We start from the raw sequence: 21389 nt of genomic DNA, 5'->3' as shown, positions 1-21389 counted from the left end.
CACAGTGTAAAACACACACTGCCTGGTTCTTTGTATACCAATGATTCTCAATCCATGGGTAGCAGCCCTGTTAGGGTTTGAACGACTCACAGGGGTTACATAAGACCACTTACATTACCCTTCATAACAGTAGCAAAATTACACTTATGAAGCAGCAGTGAAAATAACTTTCTGGCTGGGGGTCACCACAACATGAGAAACTGCATTAAAGAGTGCAGTATTAAGGATGATTGAGAACTACTGCTGTAGAGACAGTTTATAGCCCCTGCTCTACAGCAGACCACTGTCTTCTTAGAGGTGCAAGATATGTGTGCATGTGTTTAAGTCTTTTAAACTTTGTGCACACATGCGTATGTATGTATGTGCGTGCATGTGTGCATGTCGGTGCGTGCGAGTGTTACAAGGTCAAAAATGACCTCCTTGGCTGTCAGCCCTCACCTCCCACCCTGTTTGCTGCTGCATACACTTCTAGGGACTCTCCTTACTCTGCCTCCCGTTTCACATTGGGAGTGCTGGAATTACAGGTAATTCAACTTGTCCTGGGTTTAGGGGATATGAACTCAGGTCCTCATGTTTACACTCCATGTGCTTTACCTACTGAGCTTCCCCCAGATCACAATTTTCTTCTATCATAAACACTACATGTTCATCCAAGTCAACTCTTTTACTCGGTGCCTCTCGTACTTATACTGTGGTTGTCTGCTGGATCAAAAATGGAAAACATGCTAAGTACATGCTACATTTGTGTTTTTAGTAGATGATAAAGAGCCTTATAAACTTCTGAAGAAAAAATACATTTTTTAAAAAGGACAGTTACATTTTGCTCTTTTAATGGCTCTAGAACTAACATCAGAGGATGAAGTTTGCTTAACTTCTTATTTCCTCTTGAGTAGAAACAGCCTTCCTACATCAAAAGGATTTCATTTGAAAAATGTTATTATTTAGAGAACGTTTCCATTGGTCACGTAGGACCGAGTCCATGCCTGGCCTGCCTTGTGGAAGCAGATGCTCATGGTTTGCTTCCAAAAAGGGTCAGATTAGCTCCTTTGTTTGCCTGGAGAAGTTTTCTTCATCTTAATTAGAAGGCTAAGAAGCTACCAAGACGATCCCACCCCCAGATAAAGAAAATACATAAGACAATGTTACTTTTAAATTTAAGATAGAGAAGTTATAAGCTGTACTTCATGGCTGCAACAGTTGTTAGACTTTTTTTTATACTTTTTGATAACTTTAAAAAAGGGCAAGGAACAACCTTTCCCACAATGTTTTCACCCTCAGTACGTTAGAACTGACTTTGTACTTTAAACTTACTTCACAACCTGACATGATGTAGCCAACCCTCAAGCTCACCCAGAAGGGTTAGCTGAAAACCATCGCTGCACTGGATACAGCCAGGACTTCTCAGAGCTCTACAGTGAGGCTCTTCCTCCCTATATCCAAGGTTTCCTTACATCACATAAGACATAGCTGACTGTAACCATCCCAGCCTACCACCCTCTACCAACTAACCTCAGACAGGCCCACTTCCTGTTCCATTTTATAGTGAAGGACTATTTTTGAGTGACGTGTGTAGGTTTTAAATTATTTTGTAAAAAAATAGGCTCAGGTTTCTCATTGTTTTGTGATAAGAAAGCTCGTTAGAAACTACTTAATTAGGTGGTTTGTAGAATACCTGCTTATTTTTCTTTTTCAAAAACTAAGTTGTTGGAAAGTGTATAACCTATCTCCAACAGTTCTCCTGGAAAACGTCTGAGGATGAACTCTCATGGCACAAGTACCTTTTGTGAAGTCTAACACCAACACAGCTAAAAATTACCATGACATTAGTGGAGAAAATACCACTATGGGTAAAAGACTATTAGAAAGAGGTGCATTAGGAAGGCACAGTTTATTAAGAACAAATGGTGCTCTATTAATCTTTTTGGGGAAAAATCTGAATATAGTGAAGCTCTCTGTAGGTTTGGACCTGAATCAACACTTGGTAAAACATCTCTCAAATTCTCACTCATGAATTAGTTCAAACAGGACTGGATGAAAAGTCACATGGATTCAAAATCCGCAGGAAATCTGAAGTCAAAGGACATAAGAGAGATGAAAGGTAACACAACTAATTAAAGGGAAGTGTCCCATCGGGCCCAATGGGTGAGTATTTGGTTTAGAATTATTTAACATCTTCATTAATGACTGAGAAGAGGATAGATGTAATATATTAATAATACGTCTAAAGTGCGCAGAGTGGTGACCAGCAGTGGAGATGGAAAAGTGTAAAAGGGAATGAGATATGGAAAGAAAAGAACAGAGTACAATTCCATCAAAGAATAATGGGAGAGTTCAATGAACCAGGCGATGTGTTTGATGCTCAGTCCCCTAAGGAAACACCCCTTCATAGGAGGCACAGCACAGGTTCCAGGGAACTTGGGATGTAACTTCTAGTATGTTCTGGGAACTGCCAAAGGTTAGCCATGCCTCAGGATGCAGATGGGAAACTTGCAGAGAACAGTAATAGACCTATGCCCTGTTGTGTGAGATCAAGTCTTGTTTCTGTGACCTGGGAACTAACGCATAAGGTGAGGCTGACACAGACCAGGGGGGAGCTACCAAGGCCGTTCCTAAGTTACTCTTGGCCACTGAACCTGAATGTAACCACAAAGAACTGGCCTGAGTGACCAGAGAGGACAAAGCTTAGCCCTGCTTCTAACAAACCCTCTGCCAAGACTCAGTTGAACTCAGGATTCTTGTTGTCCCACTCTACTTGGGGCCACCCTGGCCCATTGGGGCCTTTTCTGCTCTCCTTGTCTTGGAGAAGATGTCTGGCCTTCCTGGGCTCTTTCTCTTAGACCTCCCCTTCATTTTCCATGAAAATAAGCTCCCTTTTCGGCTGAGGCACAGATGGGACAGAGTGTGACAGTCTAATCCTGAGAGAAGACTGCAGTGTCTGTAAGAGTTTCTTCCCTTCCAGAGAGGCTCTTAGTGTTAACATGATGTGGTTTGACACTTATGCTAGTTGGACCATATAAGAGGGTAGTGGTTAAACCTGCAAACTCTTGAATCAGATACCTGGGTTCAAACTTCTTATTCACATTTTGGTTTTGAGGCAAAATGTCTATGCCTCTGAATGAGGCATTGTGAAGCTTAAATGAACAAACAGTGAATTCAGGACACAGAAAGGGTCCGATGGAGATTAGTTGGCACTACTCTACTTAGTCCACTCTGGCATTCTTTCTAGTCTCTTTTCCTGTTATGCATTTTCAACCCTTTGATGATAAAGAATCTCACTTCCTCACTCCAAAACATTGTAAGTTTGACAGTGCAAGTTACTTGTGGGTCTATATTGGACCTGCCCAACACAAAATAGTTGATCAACAAACACCTTCTAAATGGAATCAATACAGAATGTTAGCCCCCCAAAAGTCTTTGCTAAATGTAATTTTCCTTTTAAAGGTAAGGTTCTTGAAAGGGTCCATTTGGTATTGTCTGTGAGAAATTAAGGCACACATTCAAAAGTCATGGAGGAAGAAAAGAGGAGGAGCAGAAGAAAAGGAAAGAATAACATGAATATAAGGTCCTTAAGAGTAGGAGTTAGCTTGATGTTGTTGATTTATGTCCTCCAGTGAAAAGCATGCTGTGAGGAAAAACGAACATGACCACAGAGGCCAGGCGTGGTCTTTAATCCCAGTGCTCTAGAAGCAGAGACAGTTGGATATCTGTGGGTTTGAGGCCAGCCTACTCTATACTGTTGCAGAGTATTTGTTTAACTATGCAAAGATATGTTGCATTTGTTTATGTTGTGGAATATTTGTTTAACTATGTAAAGATGTGTTGCTGTTTTACTTTGCCTGCCTAAGGCACCTGATTGGTCTAATAAAAAGCGGAGTGACCAATTGTGAGGAAGAAGGTGTAGGTGGGACTTCCAGACAAGGAGAGAGTCAGTTGGATGAAGAATTTAGGCTGGGAGGGGGGCAAGAAGGAAGAAAAAGAGACACTAGGGAGATGTCAGGGGCCAGACAGACAAAGAGGAAGCAGGAAAGTAGGATGTATAGAATGAAAGAAAGGTTTTTTTAAAACCTGAGGAAAAACACAGATGAATAGAAACAGGTTAAATAAGTTAAAAGAGCTAGTAGGACAAGCCTAAGATAAGGCCCAGCATTCATAATAATGTCTCTGTGTCTTTATTTGGGAGCTTGTTGGCGGCCTAGAGAAAATTCCAACTACACTACATAGTGAGTTCCTAGTCTACATAGTGACAGCCAGAGATACATGGTGAGACCCCATCTGGAATAAAACAAAAACAAAGCAAAATCCCAAACCAGACCAAAACAACAAAGACAAAAAACCATGACCAGAAATCATCTACGTCACACCACAGATCTTCAGGAGGGGCAGCTGCATCTGCCTTCAGCAGGTGAGGGCCGTCCAAAAGGTGCTTAGGAAATAAAAGCAAAGGTGGCCACCCAGCCGGGTAGCAGGACCAACAGTCATATGGTTTCAGGAGAGAGAGATTAGGATTGGCCTTTTTGGCAGATAGATGTCTCATTCTAGGCTAGATGAGACTTGGGGCTACCTTCCCTATTGGGCTCATGCTTTTCCTTGGTTCAGTTCCCTGACAAATGATGGGTCCTGTTTCTGGGTCAGGGCTCCCAGGATCAAGTAAGTCTTAGGAGAATGTGAGGACAACTGTCCTGGGTTTGAACCAGGAATCCTCCCCTCTAAGAACACTACATCCTCAGATGATCAAACACATGCATTAGAATAGATGCAGTGAGCCGGGCGGTGGTGGCACATGCCTTTAATCCCAGCACTCGGGAGGCAGAGGCAGGCGGATCTCTGTGAGTTTGAGGCCAGGCTGGACCGACAGCCTCCAAAACAATACAGAGAAATCCTGTCTCGTAAAAACAAAAAACAAAACAAAACAAAAGAATAGATGCAGTGAAGAGCTCTTCATTGCCCCAAAGAAGCAAGACAAAATCCCCAAAGGGCTGAGATATACATCCCAACATATGCAAGCTCTGGATCATTTACCTTCTATGACATCATTTGTTTCCTGCTTCTTCTATGTAAACAAACTGAAATACTGAGGGTTTCCTGAATTTTCTGGCCATGACCACACTTTTACATATAGTACTCACTTTGCGTATAATATTCACTCTTCCAGCTTATTTTGTCTAGATGTTTTTTAACCCCTCTAAGGTGAACTGGTGTCATTTTCATCAATCAGTCCATCCATCAAAGATCTAACCAACCATGTCGATTATGTGTGACCACCAGGCATTGGGCTTAGAAGAACAGGAATAACTAAGACATTCTGTACTTTCAGTTCTGCCCTATATTAATATGTGTATCTATTTCTACATATAGATATTTACATCTTGTATTGACATGTATATTTGCATAGATAGAATTTTTAGGACTGATGTCCAGAGAGGGACTTGACTCATTTGTGCCCTGCATGTACTATCCATGTAGTGCATGCAACATGAGAGCACCTGACAGATGCCCCATAACCTCCTGCAGGAATCACTGACTCCAGCTCAGCCTCTCAGAGACTCAGATGGTGCCTGCTCCCTTGCCAGTGCCCGGAAGCATTTGATACCTAGGTGATGTGGGCAGGTGCATTCAAGACAAGCTCTCGGTGGCTTCTCTGCTTGAACAGTTGGGTCCACCATGCAAAACTGACATGGGAACCAACAGTGCAAACAGGAAAGTTTCACATTCGCATGCTAGTGAAAGACAGCAGTGTTTCACAGAGCACAGGAAATCTCTCCTGTGCCAAGCAGCAAACCATTCCCTAACAACCAAACCTGAGATTCTGTTCTGAGTCACATATTTAAAGTAAATGTTTCACTATCAATAAAACAACGTTCTCCAAACTTAGAAGGGCAATCCGAAGACAGGCACTGAAGGCAAACCAGGGCCATGGATTATTTTCAGACTTGGCAACCCTGCTTTTAAAACCACAGTATCACAGTTTAGAAGGTACAGGAAGGTACAACACAGGAAGTCAAGATGCTATGACTACATCATCCTTCTCTCTTTCAGACCTTTACAAAAGCCACTGCCTGGACTGCTATTCAGCATTCTTGATACATACAAGAACTCGGCTGAATTTCCAGATAATTGCATCGCATGGTTCCCCATTAATATGTACACTCTTTATGCTTTTCCGCATCCATAAAAATAAATGTAATTTCAAAAACTAATCTCCCAAAGGGTGTATCTCGATGATTCTATTTACATAAGATTCTTGAACTGACAAAGCCATAGAAATGGACAACACATGAGTGGTTGTGAGGCACCGCAGCTGGTTGGGAGGTAGGAGGCGGTAGATGGGGTGTCTTGTGGTGATGAGCATTCTAGTCCTTGGCTTTTAAAACCATTAGCACGGCTGATAATCTTCAGCTATATTTTGCAAGGTGGTATCATCAGAGGAAACTGAGTAAAAGCTTTGTGTGTTGCTTTCTTACAAAACAATCCTTAAAAACAAGAAAGACATTAGAAAGCTAATTCTTCCTTATTTCAAAACATACTAAAAATTTGTAAGAATCAGGCAATATGGTACTAACATGAAGACAGACACACAGAATCAGGCAATATGGTACTAACATGAAGACAGACACACAGAGCAACGTTAAGAGGAAGAGCCCTCAGAAATAAAGCCTCACTCACAAGCCTAAATGGTGGTCAGTGAGGATATTATAATCACGGAACCAGGGAAGGGGTGCTCAAGAAACAGTGCTGGAAAAACCAATATCCATACACGGAAGGATGAGTGGACCTCACCTTACTGCATAGACAAAAATGGACTCAAAGACTGATCAGTGTGTGCACAAATGAGCTAAAACTCTAAGAAGAAAATAGAGTGTTTGAAAATCATCACAGCATTAATTTTGGCAGTAACTTCTTGTGCCTGACCCCCAAAGCATAAGACACAAAAGAATAACATAGACAAATTGAACTTCATTGAAATTAAAAATTCTATGTATCAAAGAATACAATGAGGCCAGCTATGTAACTTAATATAGAGTGCTTGAGCAGTAATGTGTGAAGCTTTGGATTTGAGATCCAGCAACACACACACACACACACACACAGACACACACACACACAGACACACACACACACAGACACACACACACACACAGACACACACACATAGACACACACAGACACAGACACACACACATAGACACACACAGACACACACACCACAGATGTACTCAACAGAGCTGAAAGGTAACCTAGAGAATGGGAGAGAAATATTTTCAAATGACACATTTGACACGGGGCTAAAACCTAGAAAATACTTCTTATGTCCAATGAACAGAAACTAAGTTAACTGATCAAAACAAATGGGAAAAGAGTTCCGTCGAAGACATCAACTAACAAGGAAGCAAAGGAAAAGGGTGTAGGTGTCACAGATAACAAAGAGAAGAAGGTCAAAGTCACTGAGGTCACACCTCACACCTGTGAGTTTGGTAATGACCAAACAAAACCAAAAAAAAAAAGGTAAAGCATTAGTGAGAATTTGAGAAACAGAAACTCTTGAGTGCCATTAGTGGACACTTCAACTAGTGAAACCACTGTGGAAAACAGCATAGTGGTCCTTAAAAAAGAAATTACAGCATGACCCAGGAGTTTTCACCTGCTCTAAGAGACAGGCATACACCTGTGTTTTTAACTCTACTTGTCACAGGACCTAAATTGTGGGAGCAAACCAAGAGTCCATGGGTGGAAGAACGTATAAATAAAATGTGTCATATACATATGCTAGAATTTTATTCACCCTTGAAAGGAAAGGAAGTCCGATCCATGCTATATGGAGGGGCCTTGAGGACACAATGACGAGTGAAGCAGGCCAGTCACAAAAGGCAAACTGCTTGAATCCACTTACAGGAGTTACCTACAGTAAGTTATGTCTTACGGACAGAAGGGTGGTCCCAGGAGCTGGGGGAGGGGGAGGGGGAAGGGTTATTGAACGAGTTTCAGGATTCTGGTGATGTCTGCACAAGAAGTGTGAGGGAGTACTCAAACTACAGGACTGTACACTAAAGATAGCAAGGATGGTAAATTTCATGTACTGTGTCGTCTACCAAAACTGAAAACGACCACCACCAAGAGTAATTAAACGAAAAGAAGCTTCTATGTTCTCCATCCAAGCTCCTGTCACTGTGCCTTAGTTCTTACGAACCATTGAGAACAGAGAAGCAGCCCATCACCTAATTAAGCCTCAGAGACTTACAGGCCAGAGATATTGGCATGCCAAGGTTCTGGAATGCTTTAATTAACTGCATAATCCATTTGGATTCACAGGCCCTCAGCCTGTTACTTAATTTACCTAAAGTTACTATCAACTTTTCAGTAATGATTAAAAATGTGCCACTGATTTATATTGACACTTGACCTTAAATAGCTGCAAACGGCCAAGTTGGGGCCACTGATTAGTCACAAACTCGAAAGCCGGGACTTCTGGATGTCTTCCAGTGCTGTTCTTAATTTGTCTGTTCCTGACAGACTCCAACGTGAATGAGCGAGGGAACGTGTCCACTGTGTGTGTTTGTCACCACGTGTAAGCACGTAATGAACTTCTGTCAGCTGAAGGGAGCCAGCACTGCGCTGTGTCCTAAACAGCCACAGGTGTCCTGCTCACACTTATTCTCAGTCACAGCCTTTGTCTTCACACCGGGAAGGTATGCTGATAACTGTAGCCATGAAGAAGGCACATTGAGTTTTCAGGAAGTTTTCACGGGGGAAAAAGCCACCACTTTTGAGAAGAGGGAGCATACATTCTACAGCCATTCTCTTTTGGCATTATTAATGATGGGTTTGATAGTTGATTGTGAAAAAAATTAAGCAAGGCCAGTTTGCATATTTTGTATAGACCCGTCCCCCACACCCAACCCCAATCACAAGTCCAATCATAACATCGTGTTTAAACTGAGGTTTCCTCAGCTGTATACTATACTTTTCCCAGTGAGCCACAAAGTCACCTTTGCGATTCTCCTTCTACCGGAACAGCATCATTTTTCATAATTACAAAATTTTAATTTCTTTTATGTGAATGTGAAGCCTTTGATGTATTGAGCCAATTATGTGAAGCTTGGTTAAAAATGAACCCAAAAAAAAGGTGTGGGAGGGATTTGAGTTGTAAGTAAAATGGGGAATTTTTAAAAAAGAAACCCAAAGTAGTAGTTGTCATTGAAGGGGGATTTTTTTTTTCCATTATCAACACAAAAGTGAGTCTGACCTTTGAAGACTGGTCCGTTCTGTTACTCTGATTCTCTCTGACTCCTCCTCCTGGGGCCTTGGGCAGCTTCTCCACAGTGACGTGGCAGAGCTCCTGCATTGAAGAGCAACCCTTCAGCATCACGGTGAAACACACAGGAAGGGGCGGGGCTGGGTGCACACCAGCACTTGCTTCTGAAAAGATCGAGTAATACCTCTAACGCCACTTTACCTGATTCCTCTCATAATGTGATGGGTCGCAGGGCGCGAAGGGGTGGATGCATCTTTGGTCAGGTTTACACCAGGCACAGCCAGTTCCTATACATGCTGGGCATCTGGCAACATGGAAAACCGACTTAATTCTTACATTTTTAGGGGGTTATTCACCTTCAAGGTTTCCCTCTGTGGTGCTACATGCTAAGAACACTAAAGAATAGGAATACTACCATTACCACTACTAGTACTACTACTACTAGTGCTAATACTACTATTAATAATAAAATCTTTCACTAGCCTAGGATGGACCAAGGAGAAAGGGTGGCCCCTTTGAGGTTGGGGCAGAGAGTAAGGCTTTGTGCCCTGCTCTGAGAAGCCCTTAGGGAGTTGACGAATTGTCATCACACTTACAGTAGTGTTGCCATGGAGACCTGAAGCTAGGGTCACCTGCTGGTCTGTTGATAACAGGAACCCACTGAATCTGCTTCTGAACCTGGTTGCTATTGGCCCACCCTCAGGTAAGCCCCCCCCCCCAGAGATGGATCTCTCCCTCCTCCCTGCCACTGCTCGGCAGCCGATCATCAAGCCCTCACTCAGCAGAGCAGCTGTGCTGCCAACTACACGATGTACGACACAAAGCGTTACCTGGCAGGCAGAGAGGAGGTGGGGGGGGCACCACTGTTTGCTTTACAATCAGATGAAGGAAGAATTGAGTCTGCTAATCAAATGAGCCATTGTGCATGGGTAGCTGTGGAGGGCTTGGAAAACACGCATAACACTGATCAGAGTTAGGGAGGAGATGGTATAAACAGAAGAAGAGTGTGTGTGTGTGTGTGTGGAAAGCTGTCCAAGGGATGCCAGAACAAAACATATCGGGAGGTGATGAGCAGACGACACAGAGGGTGGACCTAGGCTGGAATTCTCATGTACTCCAAGGAATGCTGAAGTATTCCAAGACCTTAACCTACAGAAAGTAGTTTCCTGATGGCAGGAGAAAGCTCTCCTTGCAGGTGGGAGCCTCCACCCCAGGCACACTTCCAAACAGCAAGCAGCTCCCTGGGAGGATGCACTGAGGTCTGACTCTTACTTACCTCGCTGTGGGACCGGGGTCAGTCATTTCCTTCTACCCGGGCTCTAAAGCAAGGGCTCTAACAGAGAGACGTCGTTCAACTCTCCCTGCCCCCTATTTCATTCTCTCTTCCTTTGTCCTACTTGCAGGGGTGGAGGCTCTCAATAGCAAGTTTCCTATTTCTCTCCCTGAAATTTGTTTCTCAGACATCACCGACACCCCACTTGTGTGGCCGGTCACCTTTCAGTGTAGCTAACTGACAGTCTGCATTCACTTTCCCTCTAGTGATTTCCTGGTCTCTGTCCCCACTTCAGAGGGTAGGCCTCTGAAAGGTCTGTCTCCTCTGCCTTCTCTCTGCTTTAGGAGCCAGGAGGGAGCTGTGGTCCACACTCAAAGGGTTCACCGCTGAAAGAGGCCAATCCTAATAAACGGAAGACACAGGACTGCGGTAACCAAGTGGTAGAACACTTGCTTAGCATGCTCAAAGCCCCGAGTTCGATTCCCTAGCACCATGGAAAGACAGCAAAATGAATGGCGAGGGAAACTTCTACTTGTCTGACTTGATTGCCCTTATGTTTGGGTCTTACTGCTCTGGCCAAACTCCCAAAGGCATTTGCACTGTGGGAGAGCCTAGTGTACACCTTACTTCCCAGGTCCTCAAGGCTTGCGGAAAATACCTTTCCCTGTTGGTAGAGACACCTAGGCGCATGCTCTCTCCTCAGCTGCTCCAGTTTTTCTTGTTAGGGCTTGAACGAACTAGCACAGCTTATTACCTCAGTGACTCTCCTAGCTCCCGTTAGGCCATGCTCCAAAAGGCACTTTGGAAAGTTCTAGTCCGCAAAAGAGTTCTTTAGGAAATTGAGGAGTAAAACAAATAAATTAAAGGCAACGAGAACATTTAAATTTCAAAGCCAATCTTACTCTTTTAAGGATGCACAGTTGGTAAAGTTGAATCTTTCTGATAAGTTCCAGGATGGGAAGAAGAACGTTGCATTGACAACTAAGACATCTGGAGGAAAGGAAGGGGAAAAAAGAGAGTCATTCACAGAGGGTTCCCGCCATAGTCAAGCATAGCTGGAAATGCAAAATAAAGAAAGAAATATTCACGTCTTTTCTATAGAGGGCATGGGTGTGCCAGCTGTTCACCAACATTTGAGTCAGTATGTGGCTTCTTCCCTGTGGGCCATTCCTGTCAGGCAGCCACAGTGCACAGCACAAGCCTCCAAACAGACTGAGCCTGACTCTAGCTCCAAGGCGCCCACAGATAATCACCAGGAAAAGCCATTTTACAGCCCATTTACATCCCATGCTCTCGCTGGGATCACTACCTCAGCTTGTAATTGGCCAAGGCACGAGAATAAAACAAGTCAGCGAGCAAGAAGTGCCTAGAATATGAATGCCAGTGCGTTGGAAAAGAAACCATGCACCTTCAGAAAGATCCATACTCTGCAACTATTTACCTAACAAACCTTAAGTGGGGCACCCTGGGGTGAGGCTCAGTGATCTCCTTGGAGTCCGCTGTTGTCAAATGAAGGTGTTGTGTTTCTTGTTGTTGTTTGCTTTTGAAAACCTTACCCATTGGGTGGAAAACGCCAAAAGAATAAAATGAGGGTGAAACCTATGCTAAGTCAGCAGTAGAGAAATGTTGTTTTCAGTGTCTCCTTAAGCCTCCATGCTGGATCAAGGCACTGATACCCAAACCCAGCTGTTGATCAGAATCACAAGAACTATAGAGAAATAGCAATACCAGGCAGGCCTATACCTGTCACGACACAGCAGAGCTGAGAACCTGTACATTGTAATGCCCCTTCCAACATAATGAGCACACCAGGACATCGGTTGGGTAACATAGCCCACAGCAACACCCTTCAAGTCCTCTTATATCCAAGCGAGAACCAGCACTTACAGAGGAATTAATAGTTCCTTACTTATAGGAATTCATGGGCAATAGAACACTGGGCTTGTTAAATGGAAGTCCTGACATTGTGAGAAGTTGGCCTCTCTTTGTGGACATCCCTAAGTTCCTTCCTGAAACCTTATTAGTGTGCTGTTCCCAGAGTCTAAGAATTCTTCATGGAGATGCTGCTCTACACCACACAGACTCACTCCGATGGCTAGAATTCCACATAACATGCTGCTCACATCCAGTGGGTTTATGTGCAATGATAATCTTTTATTCTAAAGACAAGGAGGTCTGGAGGGCTGACACGACCTCTTGCCAGGAGCACCTGAACAGACACTTGATGCATGTTAGGGAAACGAACACATGGCCATTTAGCACTGAAGGACTCCCAGGGAAAATATATTTCCACAGAATTGACAAGTGCCCAGGGAGGATGCCTGCAGAAGGCAGACTTCACGGAGTACCAGTCGCGCCCAGCACGTTGGAAATTTCACAGGGAAATGAATATTCACAGTCTCTCCTTTGGAAGCACTTACAGCTTTCCTAGAAGACGAAAAATAGGCAAAATGAAGAAGACACAGAAGTCAACGGAACACCATGTGTGTAGTTTGAGCTCCATGTAGCATTTGGGTGCAAGATAGGAGCCTGTGGAGAACCAAGGGTGTGACAGAGTGACTGGGAAGGCCAGGTCAGACTAGCAAGGCTGTATGGGAGAAACAAGACCTTTCTCCAGTGTTTCAAAATATATGGTAAACAGGACTTGATAGTAGAGGTAAGGCCAGACAAAGTTGGTCATGAAGCTAGACATGATGGCTCATATATATAATTCTAGGACTTAGGAGGCTGAGTTGGAAGAATTTCCTACATAGTGGGATCATCTCTACACACACACACACACACACACACACACACACACACACTGAGAGAGAGAGAGAGAGAGAGAGAGAGAGAGAGAGAGAGAGAGAGACAAAGACAGAGACAGAGACAGAAACACAGAAACAGAGAGACAGACAAAGCCCATGACTAAATTTGGTCAATGGGTAGACTATTGAATTTGTTGCATTCAGTCAAGGGTAGGGGGAGGGAGACAAATTGTTGATTATGATGCCGTTGATTAACTTTAAAAGTCAGCCTTAGATAAAGTCATATTTTATAGGTGAGCAAGACTTGAATCTTTAATGACCCAATTTAACCAGAAGTGCATTTTAAAGTCTGCGTAGTGGTGACAAGGTGGGAAACTGAAGAACTTTTTAAGAATTCAGACCCAATGGCTGCAAGGGATTATTTTTAGCTCATGTCTCTGGCTTTGTGATTCAAATTCCTTCTCATGGGGTGAAGGATCAATTGAGTGCTGTGGTCTCAGTGTTTGGTATACTGTCAAAATTTTTATTTTGGAATTTAATACTCAATTGGATAATATTGTGAAGTGGAGTGTTTGGGGGAAGTACTTCAGTCATGAGAACTTCATCCTCATGAATGGGATGGGCATCCTCAGAAGACAGCTCTGAAGCAGAGAGTAGCCTGCACCGAATCTCCTGGTACTCTTGGCTGGGATCTCCCAGCCTTTGGAGCTATAAGCAGTGAGTTCCCATTTGCCTATATATCACTCAATATTAACTCCACTGCTCACAAACAACTCACACAGCTCCAATATGACCACACCACACATCCTAGGAGGCCTCTGCTATCACCTTAACTCAAGTCTTTTCCATCTTAACAGACTCATGAATCCTCTTTTGAGCATCCTCAACATCCCTACATCTCTTCACATCCATCTTCCCTTAATTCTAGCTTACACTCTCTCTTATCTGGACCACTGTGATGACTCTTCTACTAGCTGCTCTTTAGGAACTAAGTATTCCGGTCCTTCATTTCCTCTTCCCCCTCCATTTATTGCCATCCATCCATCCATCCATCCACCCACCCACCCACTAAAAATGTACTGATTATAAATGGACATTCTGGGTCAGATGCAGTTCTACGCATAGCAAAGACCCTTTCAAAGTGTTTTTAACTGCCCCATAGGGCTGGCCTTCTATTCCAGTGGGAGGGATAGATGGTCCACAATTGTGTCTCTCTGCTAATGAATCTGACCATGCAACTTGCAGCTCTGCCTCTCAGCATTCCATGACGGCTCCCAGGATGGAGTCCATGTCTCACACAGCCTTCTATGGTCCCCTAGGTTCCACACTGTCCAGTGTCCCCTGCCCCTTCCCCCTCGCCTTACTCATATAGAGTTTTTGTAGTTCTTCAATCAAAGCCTTTTCTCTTCTGCTCACCCGTCATTCTTCTAGGCTGTTATCCGTTACTCCAGAAAGAGATCCTTGCCCAACCCAGGTGCCTTTAGGGCTATAGGTTCCTAGTATCCATTTACCACATTATATTCCTACACTTATACACTACATTGCATACCAACATTATACACCACAGCTTTTAACCCCAATAAGGATTCTGAGCAAGGGTCAGCTTAACCTGTCTCCATCTCCATATTCCGGGAACCTAGCACAATACTTTGTGCACAGGTGTTCATACTTCCTGTATGTATGGATGAATAAATGCCATGAACTTGCAGTGTTTTCTTATTCCACCAGAGGCACTTCCTGCTTTTCAAAACTCTGAATCATTTCAGCCACCTGGATAGACTCAGGCCACTGGTGTCTGGCTTTTCTAGGCTCTCCTAGCCAATGTCTCCTGCTCTCCCCAATCATATCCCACGGCGGGGTGCTGGGGTCGACACAGGAGCTGGAGCAGCAGTGAAGACCCAGGCGGGAACCAGTGGTAGAGGGAGGGCGAAGAGCAGGTAACATCCCAATTCCAAGGGACTGAATTCAGGAGGTACTCCTGCTCCTTGACTTTACAGCAGTGCCCCGCGGCATCCACCTACTGTAGCTGGCTCTGCTGGGGATGTTGCAGGCACAGGTCCGGTTCAGCTGGCTTCTCCCCTGGCAGAGCAGCTTGCCGGTGCCTGCATTCTTCACCACACACTCAGAGTGTCTAGCAGAGAAGCTTCCCACGATGGTCACTGTGGTCTGTGCAGGGGGGAAAAGACACATATCATGGGACTGGTTTGTATCATCGTTATCCCTCCCAGAGCCTTATGGGAAGTCACCCTTAGACCTGAGTGGTAGTTTGAATGAAAACAACCCCACAGGCTTATAGAGATGGGCACTATTAGGGAGTGTGGTCTTGTTGGAGTGGGTGTGGCCTTGTGGGAGTGGGTGTGGCTTTGTTGGAAGAAGTTCCTCATTAGGGGGTGGGCTTTAAGGTCTCAGAAGCTCAAACCAGGCTTAGTGTGGCACTGTCTCTTCCTGTTGCCTGTGGATCAAGATGTGGAACTCTCAGCTCCTTCTCCAGCACCATGTCTGCCTGCTGCTGCCATGCCTCTCTCCCACCATGATAATAATGGACTAAACCTCTGAAAAGTTAAGCCAGTCCCCCATTGAATGTTTTCCTTTACAAGAGTTGCGGTGGTTATGTTGTCTCTTCACAGCGATAAAACCCCAACTAAGATAACCTGCCGCTGGAGGAAGGGTTTCTCTAGGAGCTGGTGGAAAGCAAGCGACATTTGATTTGCTCTTCTGTGAATTGAATACTCTGAGTCTTTGACCACATTTCTGCTCTGTGTTTTTCTTATCAATTTTTAAGAGCCCTCTGCATGGTGTAGATACTAATCCTTATCTGTCATATTTCTGACACATACTTTTTCCTAATCTACTGTCTGTCTTCACTTTTGTTTGTATAATCTCCTACCCTTATACAATATCTCTTTATGTAATCAAATATAGGGGTTCTTGTTTTGACTATAAAGTGCTTCCTACACTCTAGCTTACAGACAAGGATTAAATTGTTCCATCATCTTTATTGTTTTATTTTTTTAACTTACATCTTTAACCTATCTGGAATTTAACTGTGTATATATAGTATGAGATAAAAGTCCAATTTTATTTTTATCCAGATGGCTAATTAGCTATATATCATAACCATTTATTAAACAAAAACCACTCCTTTTCCCACTGAACCAAGATTATCACTTGAGAAAGCTTTTTAGATGTATTTATTTATTTATTGTATGTGTATGAATGTATTGCCTGCACATCTGTGTAGGTACCCCTATGTGCCTGGTGCCCATGGAAGTGAGAAGGCAGTATCCCCTGGAACTGGAGTTACGGATGGTTATCATCTGCTCAGTGTGTGCTGGGAACCAAACCAGGACCATGTGCAAGAGCAAAGTGCTCTGAACTATTGGGCCATCTCCCAGGTGGCCCTCAAGATATCCTTTCTGCAATACATGATAACATATTTGGAATCAATTTCCTAAATTATACTGTTTCAGAGTCTATTGATCCACTTTTATCCTGGTATTGCTAGGGTTTTACTACTTTAAAAAGCTGGTAAAGCAAATGTCTCCTTATTTATCTTTATCCCCATAGGAATTCCTAGACATTATTCATCTATTTGAGATTCACAGTTCTCTTAGCCAAAAGATGTTAAGGTGACTGTGTAGCTATCTGAAATAGCAAATGTGTACATTCGTTTTAGCAAAACGCGTGTCTTTACATTACTAAACATTCCCATCCGAGCACAGAGTTTATTTTCATCTGCATGAGTATAGGCCGTAATTTATTTAAGAGGGTGTTCCTTGATCTTCCGGGGTTGAGATACCCTCGCCACCTCTTTATTACTTCCTATGAATGCTATCAGATATAGCTCAATCTACTTTTAAAATTAGCTATGGTTTGCTGTGTGGTTAACTACATGATGAGATTACAGGAAGAGGGCTTTGTGAGTATCTGCATACATGTATTGTATGCAGAGGTGTAGTAGTTTGTAGGAGAAACAAAGCCTTGAATTTCCAAAGTCCTAAGGCAAATTTCTCCAAATGAAATATCTGTATTTTTTTATTTTATGTGCATTGATGTTTGGTCTGCACTTATGCTTGCAAATGAAATACATAAAGAAACAAGGCAGTTAGTCCTCCCATTGAGAAAGGAAATTAAAGGTATTAAGTGCTAACAGATTGTGATGACATCAGGCAGAGGAGGGAGCCTGTTAAGAGTGGGAAGCTGTGATGCAGAACAATGGCCTGGACCACCTGGGAAGTCCCCGCTCTCATTTTCCTGACCTCTGCTCAGACTTTTTACACTGTTACCTAACTCTCTCTGCTGTCTCTGTTGATCCCCAATAGCTTGCTGAGACTACACCCTAATCTTTACATTTTCAATGTCCAGTCCATGGAATCATGCTGGGGGAAGGCAAGTTCTTCCCGTCCAAGTTCACCTGGCCTGAAGTCTACACATCTCTAGGAGACATTTCCTACCTGTCTCTGACTGTAGATTGAACCCAAGGCCTTATACACCCTAGGCAAGCACTTCATCGCTGTGTACATCACCAACCCAGCTGGTCTCACTCTGCGATCCTCCCGCCTCAGCCTCTGAACAGCTGGGGTAATGAGAATGCACCACCACAAGCTCCAGAAGACACAAGCATAGGAATGAACTCCAACCCGTTCATCCTCACTGGGGATGAAGCAGTCATGCTGAATCCTTCACCCCATGATCCTCTCTGTGTCACACATGCTGGTGCATAACTACACATTCCTTATGTATACGCATATCTTACTCAATTCCTCGCTCAGTCTACCAAGAGTATCAAAAAGGGTTTTCTAAGTCCCTTTTTCATCAGCTCTTTAATTATTCCCCATTTCCTTCCAGTTCTCACAAGCCTAATTTTTACATAACTGAAACCATTCTGCTTATTTAGTCTATAAATAAACAAGCTCTTAACGTGGCCAAATGCTGTGTGAGGCACCAAATAACTAGCACGCTGAACCACTGCAGTCCTTGTCCTTTGAGACAAGGTACTGATAGACAGACGTACAGCCCACTAGACTGAAGCTGGGGGGGGGTCACACGGCATCAAGAGGTCACCAAGAGATGACAGAAGCGTGGGCTATGGTAGCACAGTGGAATGTAAAGAATCAGGCAGACTTGAGGGCAGCCTGGAGATATGATGAACGGAATTGGAAGAAAGGGCGTGAATATGAGGATTCGGGCTAGGAAATGGATGGAGACACAGAGGTTATGCTGAGATGGTACTTGCTGAGGGAGTGGAGGCCTGGGAACAGAAAATCAAGATTTCAATTCTCAAGCTCAAGATACTTGTATGACATCAAGAAGACATATCAAGTTGGCCCGGAAGGTCGGAGGACCAGTAAGGGCTAGACACAAAAGAGGTTAAAAAAACATACACAAAGGAGATATAAACACGCAGATGGTATTCATAGCTGCGGAAGTGGATAGGGTTATATGGACAAAGTAGAGTAAAACGAATGAGACTGAACTGGGCCTTATACAGCCATTTAGAGTCAAGGAGATGTGATCTGACAGCAAGCAGCCAGGACATAAGGAGGAAAAGAAAGTGGAGAAGGTGTGTGACAATTTGAATGAGAATGGCACCCATGAATAAGCTCATGTATTGTAATACTCGGTCCCCACTTGGTGGAACTTTTTGGGAGGGATTAGAAGGTGTGGCCTTGTTGGGGAGGTGTGTCACTGGGGGGGTAGGCTTTGAGGATTCAAAAGACTCACACCATTCCCAGTGTCTCTCTCTGCCTCCTACTCGCAGATGAAGATGCGAACTTTAAGCTGTTCCTGTCATCACGCCTTTATTCCATCACCATGGACTCTGAACTTCTGAAACTGTAAGCCCAACTAAATGCCCTGTTTATGAGTTGCCTAGGCCCATGGTTTTTCGTCACAGTAATAGAAAAGTAACTAAGACAAGGTGTGTCATTCAAAAGACAATGGAAGAGTAGTGTCTCAGTCAGGCTTTCTATTGCTGCAATGAAATGCCATGACCTAAAAGCAAGTTGGGGAGGAAAGGGTTTATTTGGCTTACACTTCAGCATTGCTGTTCATCACCAAGGGAAGTCAGGACAGGAACTCAAACAGGGCAGGATCCTGGAGGCAGGAGGTCTTTAAGAGGCCATGGATGGGTGCTGCTTTCTGGCTTGCTTTCCCTGACTTGTTCAGCCTGCTTTCTTATAGAGCCCAGGATCACTATTTCAGGGCTAGGCCCTCCCCTAGTGATAACTAATTGAGAAAATGCCTTACACCTGGATCTCATGGGTTTCCTCAACTGAGGCTCCTTCCTCTCTGGTGACTCTAGTTTGTGTCAAGTTGACACACAAAACCAGCCAGTTCAAGGAGGTTTCAAGAACACTCCCAGTCAGGGCTGGGGAGGTGACTCGGTGGCTAACGGTACTTGTTCCACAGTCACAAGGAACAGAGTTTGGGTCCTAGCACACACACACACACACACACACACACACACACACACACACACACATTCTCTCTCTCTCTCTCTCTCTCTCTCTCTCTCACACACACACACACACACACACACACAAAGCTGGGCATCCCTGCTGGCGCCTATAACCCCAGCTCCAAGCCAACTGGACCCACAAGGATCGTTAGAGCTGGCTAGCTTCAAGCCTAAGCCAAGAGACTGTGAGCCTTAGGTTCAGGGAAAGACCTGGTCTCGAGGAATAATAAATGGAGAGTGACGGAAGAGGAAACCTCCTGCCCTATTTTGGCCTCTAGGTATGTACAGCCAAACACAAGTGTTCATATATACATGTAAGTAAGTAAACAAAATATAAATAATACATAATACAAATTTAAAATCACTCTGCCAATCAGCCTAGTAGGATAACAACTTCAGGATGGCTACATGGAGGTCAGTGGTGATCTTAGCAAGAGCAGGGTCAAGGGAACAATGAGGTAGAAGCCAGTTGTGGTTAGCCTGGACATAGAAGACACTGTATTGTTTCGGGTACAGAAGGAAGAGCTCTTAGCCAGGAAGCCAAGGGGTTTGGTTTTGTTTTGTATGTGACCCTGGGTTCCAGGTAAGCATGGTTAAAAAGCTGACTTCCACAGTAATTTGAATGAGAAATGTCCCATAACTCAGATATGTGAATACTTGGCCCCCAGTTGGTAGCACTGTTCCGGGAAGGTTTGGGTGGCACAGCTTCGTTGGAGGAAGTCTATTACTGGAGTGGTGGGGGTGGTGTCAGGCTTTCAGATAAACGTTTAGCACCATTTCCAGCTTGTTCTCTCTGCGCCATGCTAACAGGTCAAGACGAGCTTCCAGTTTCTCGCCCCTGCCTACCGCTGGTTGCCATGCCACCAGTCCATCTAATTCCCCTGGAACCATAAGCCCAAGTCAACTCTTCCTTCTCTAAGATGCCTTGGCCATGGTGATTCATCATAGGAACAGAAAAGCAGCTAAGAGAGCTTCATAAACCCAGTAGAGAATCCTTCCCAGGTTCACGGCTCTTTCCTAGAAAGAGAAAGGATGCTACAGTAGGTCAGATGGGATACCAAGGATGGTTGGGATGTCAATTAGACTGCAGTTAACACAGGGCCAAAGAACTCGCTGCTCTAAAACATCCCATCTTGTTGACATACAAGAACCTTATTTTACTTAGCTTTCCTCCTTATTGCCAAACAAGTTTCTAATGCTATAAATGCTACTGCCATAGAGGCTTATGCTTAGGGTGTTCCTTCAAGTTGCTCCCTTGGATTCTATGCCTGGAATTAGCGATTTAAGCAAACTGAATATATTTATTACTTTTGAAACGTACTGCCAAATTGCTTTCCAAAAAGGTTGTGCTAATTGGCATCAGCAACACTGGGTGTTAGCATAACTTATTATCTCTTTAATTTGTATTTATTTCATAACTAGCGAGGTTGAACATATTTCCATATTTATAGCTGCTTTCCCAAATCTGCTCTGAGAACGTGTGCTTCTGACCACTTGCTTTTTGGTGTATTAACGTTTTTCTTTTTTCTTTTTTCCTAGCTTCATTATCTTGAGAGATTTTGCCAAGTACTTTGCAGAGGTTTATACTTTAATTAAATCTTTCCCCCATATATATATATATATATATATATATATTTTTTTTTTTTTTTTGCCAGTGTT

General features: G+C 43.7%; 1 protein-coding gene across 1 annotated transcript in view; it reads right to left on the bottom strand.

Moving 5' to 3' along the window:
* Positions 1–21389, bottom strand: part of Plxnc1 (plexin C1) — a 149788-nt gene that overhangs the window by 61627 nt on the left and 66772 nt on the right. The window contains 4 exon segments of the mRNA XM_040755002.1: positions 9242–9334; positions 9452–9554; positions 11426–11513; positions 15292–15436. Of these exon segments, the coding sequence (XP_040610936.1) occupies positions 9242–9334; positions 9452–9554; positions 11426–11513; positions 15292–15436 (429 nt within the window).

The sequence above is a fragment of the Mesocricetus auratus genome, unplaced genomic scaffold (genome assembly GCF_017639785.1).
Source record: "Mesocricetus auratus isolate SY011 unplaced genomic scaffold, BCM_Maur_2.0 Super-Scaffold_100011, whole genome shotgun sequence".
NCBI classification, from domain to species: domain Eukaryota; kingdom Metazoa; phylum Chordata; class Mammalia; order Rodentia; family Cricetidae; genus Mesocricetus; species Mesocricetus auratus.
The sequence above is the reverse complement of the archived record's forward strand: the minus strand, read 5'-3'. Positions and strand labels throughout refer to the sequence as shown.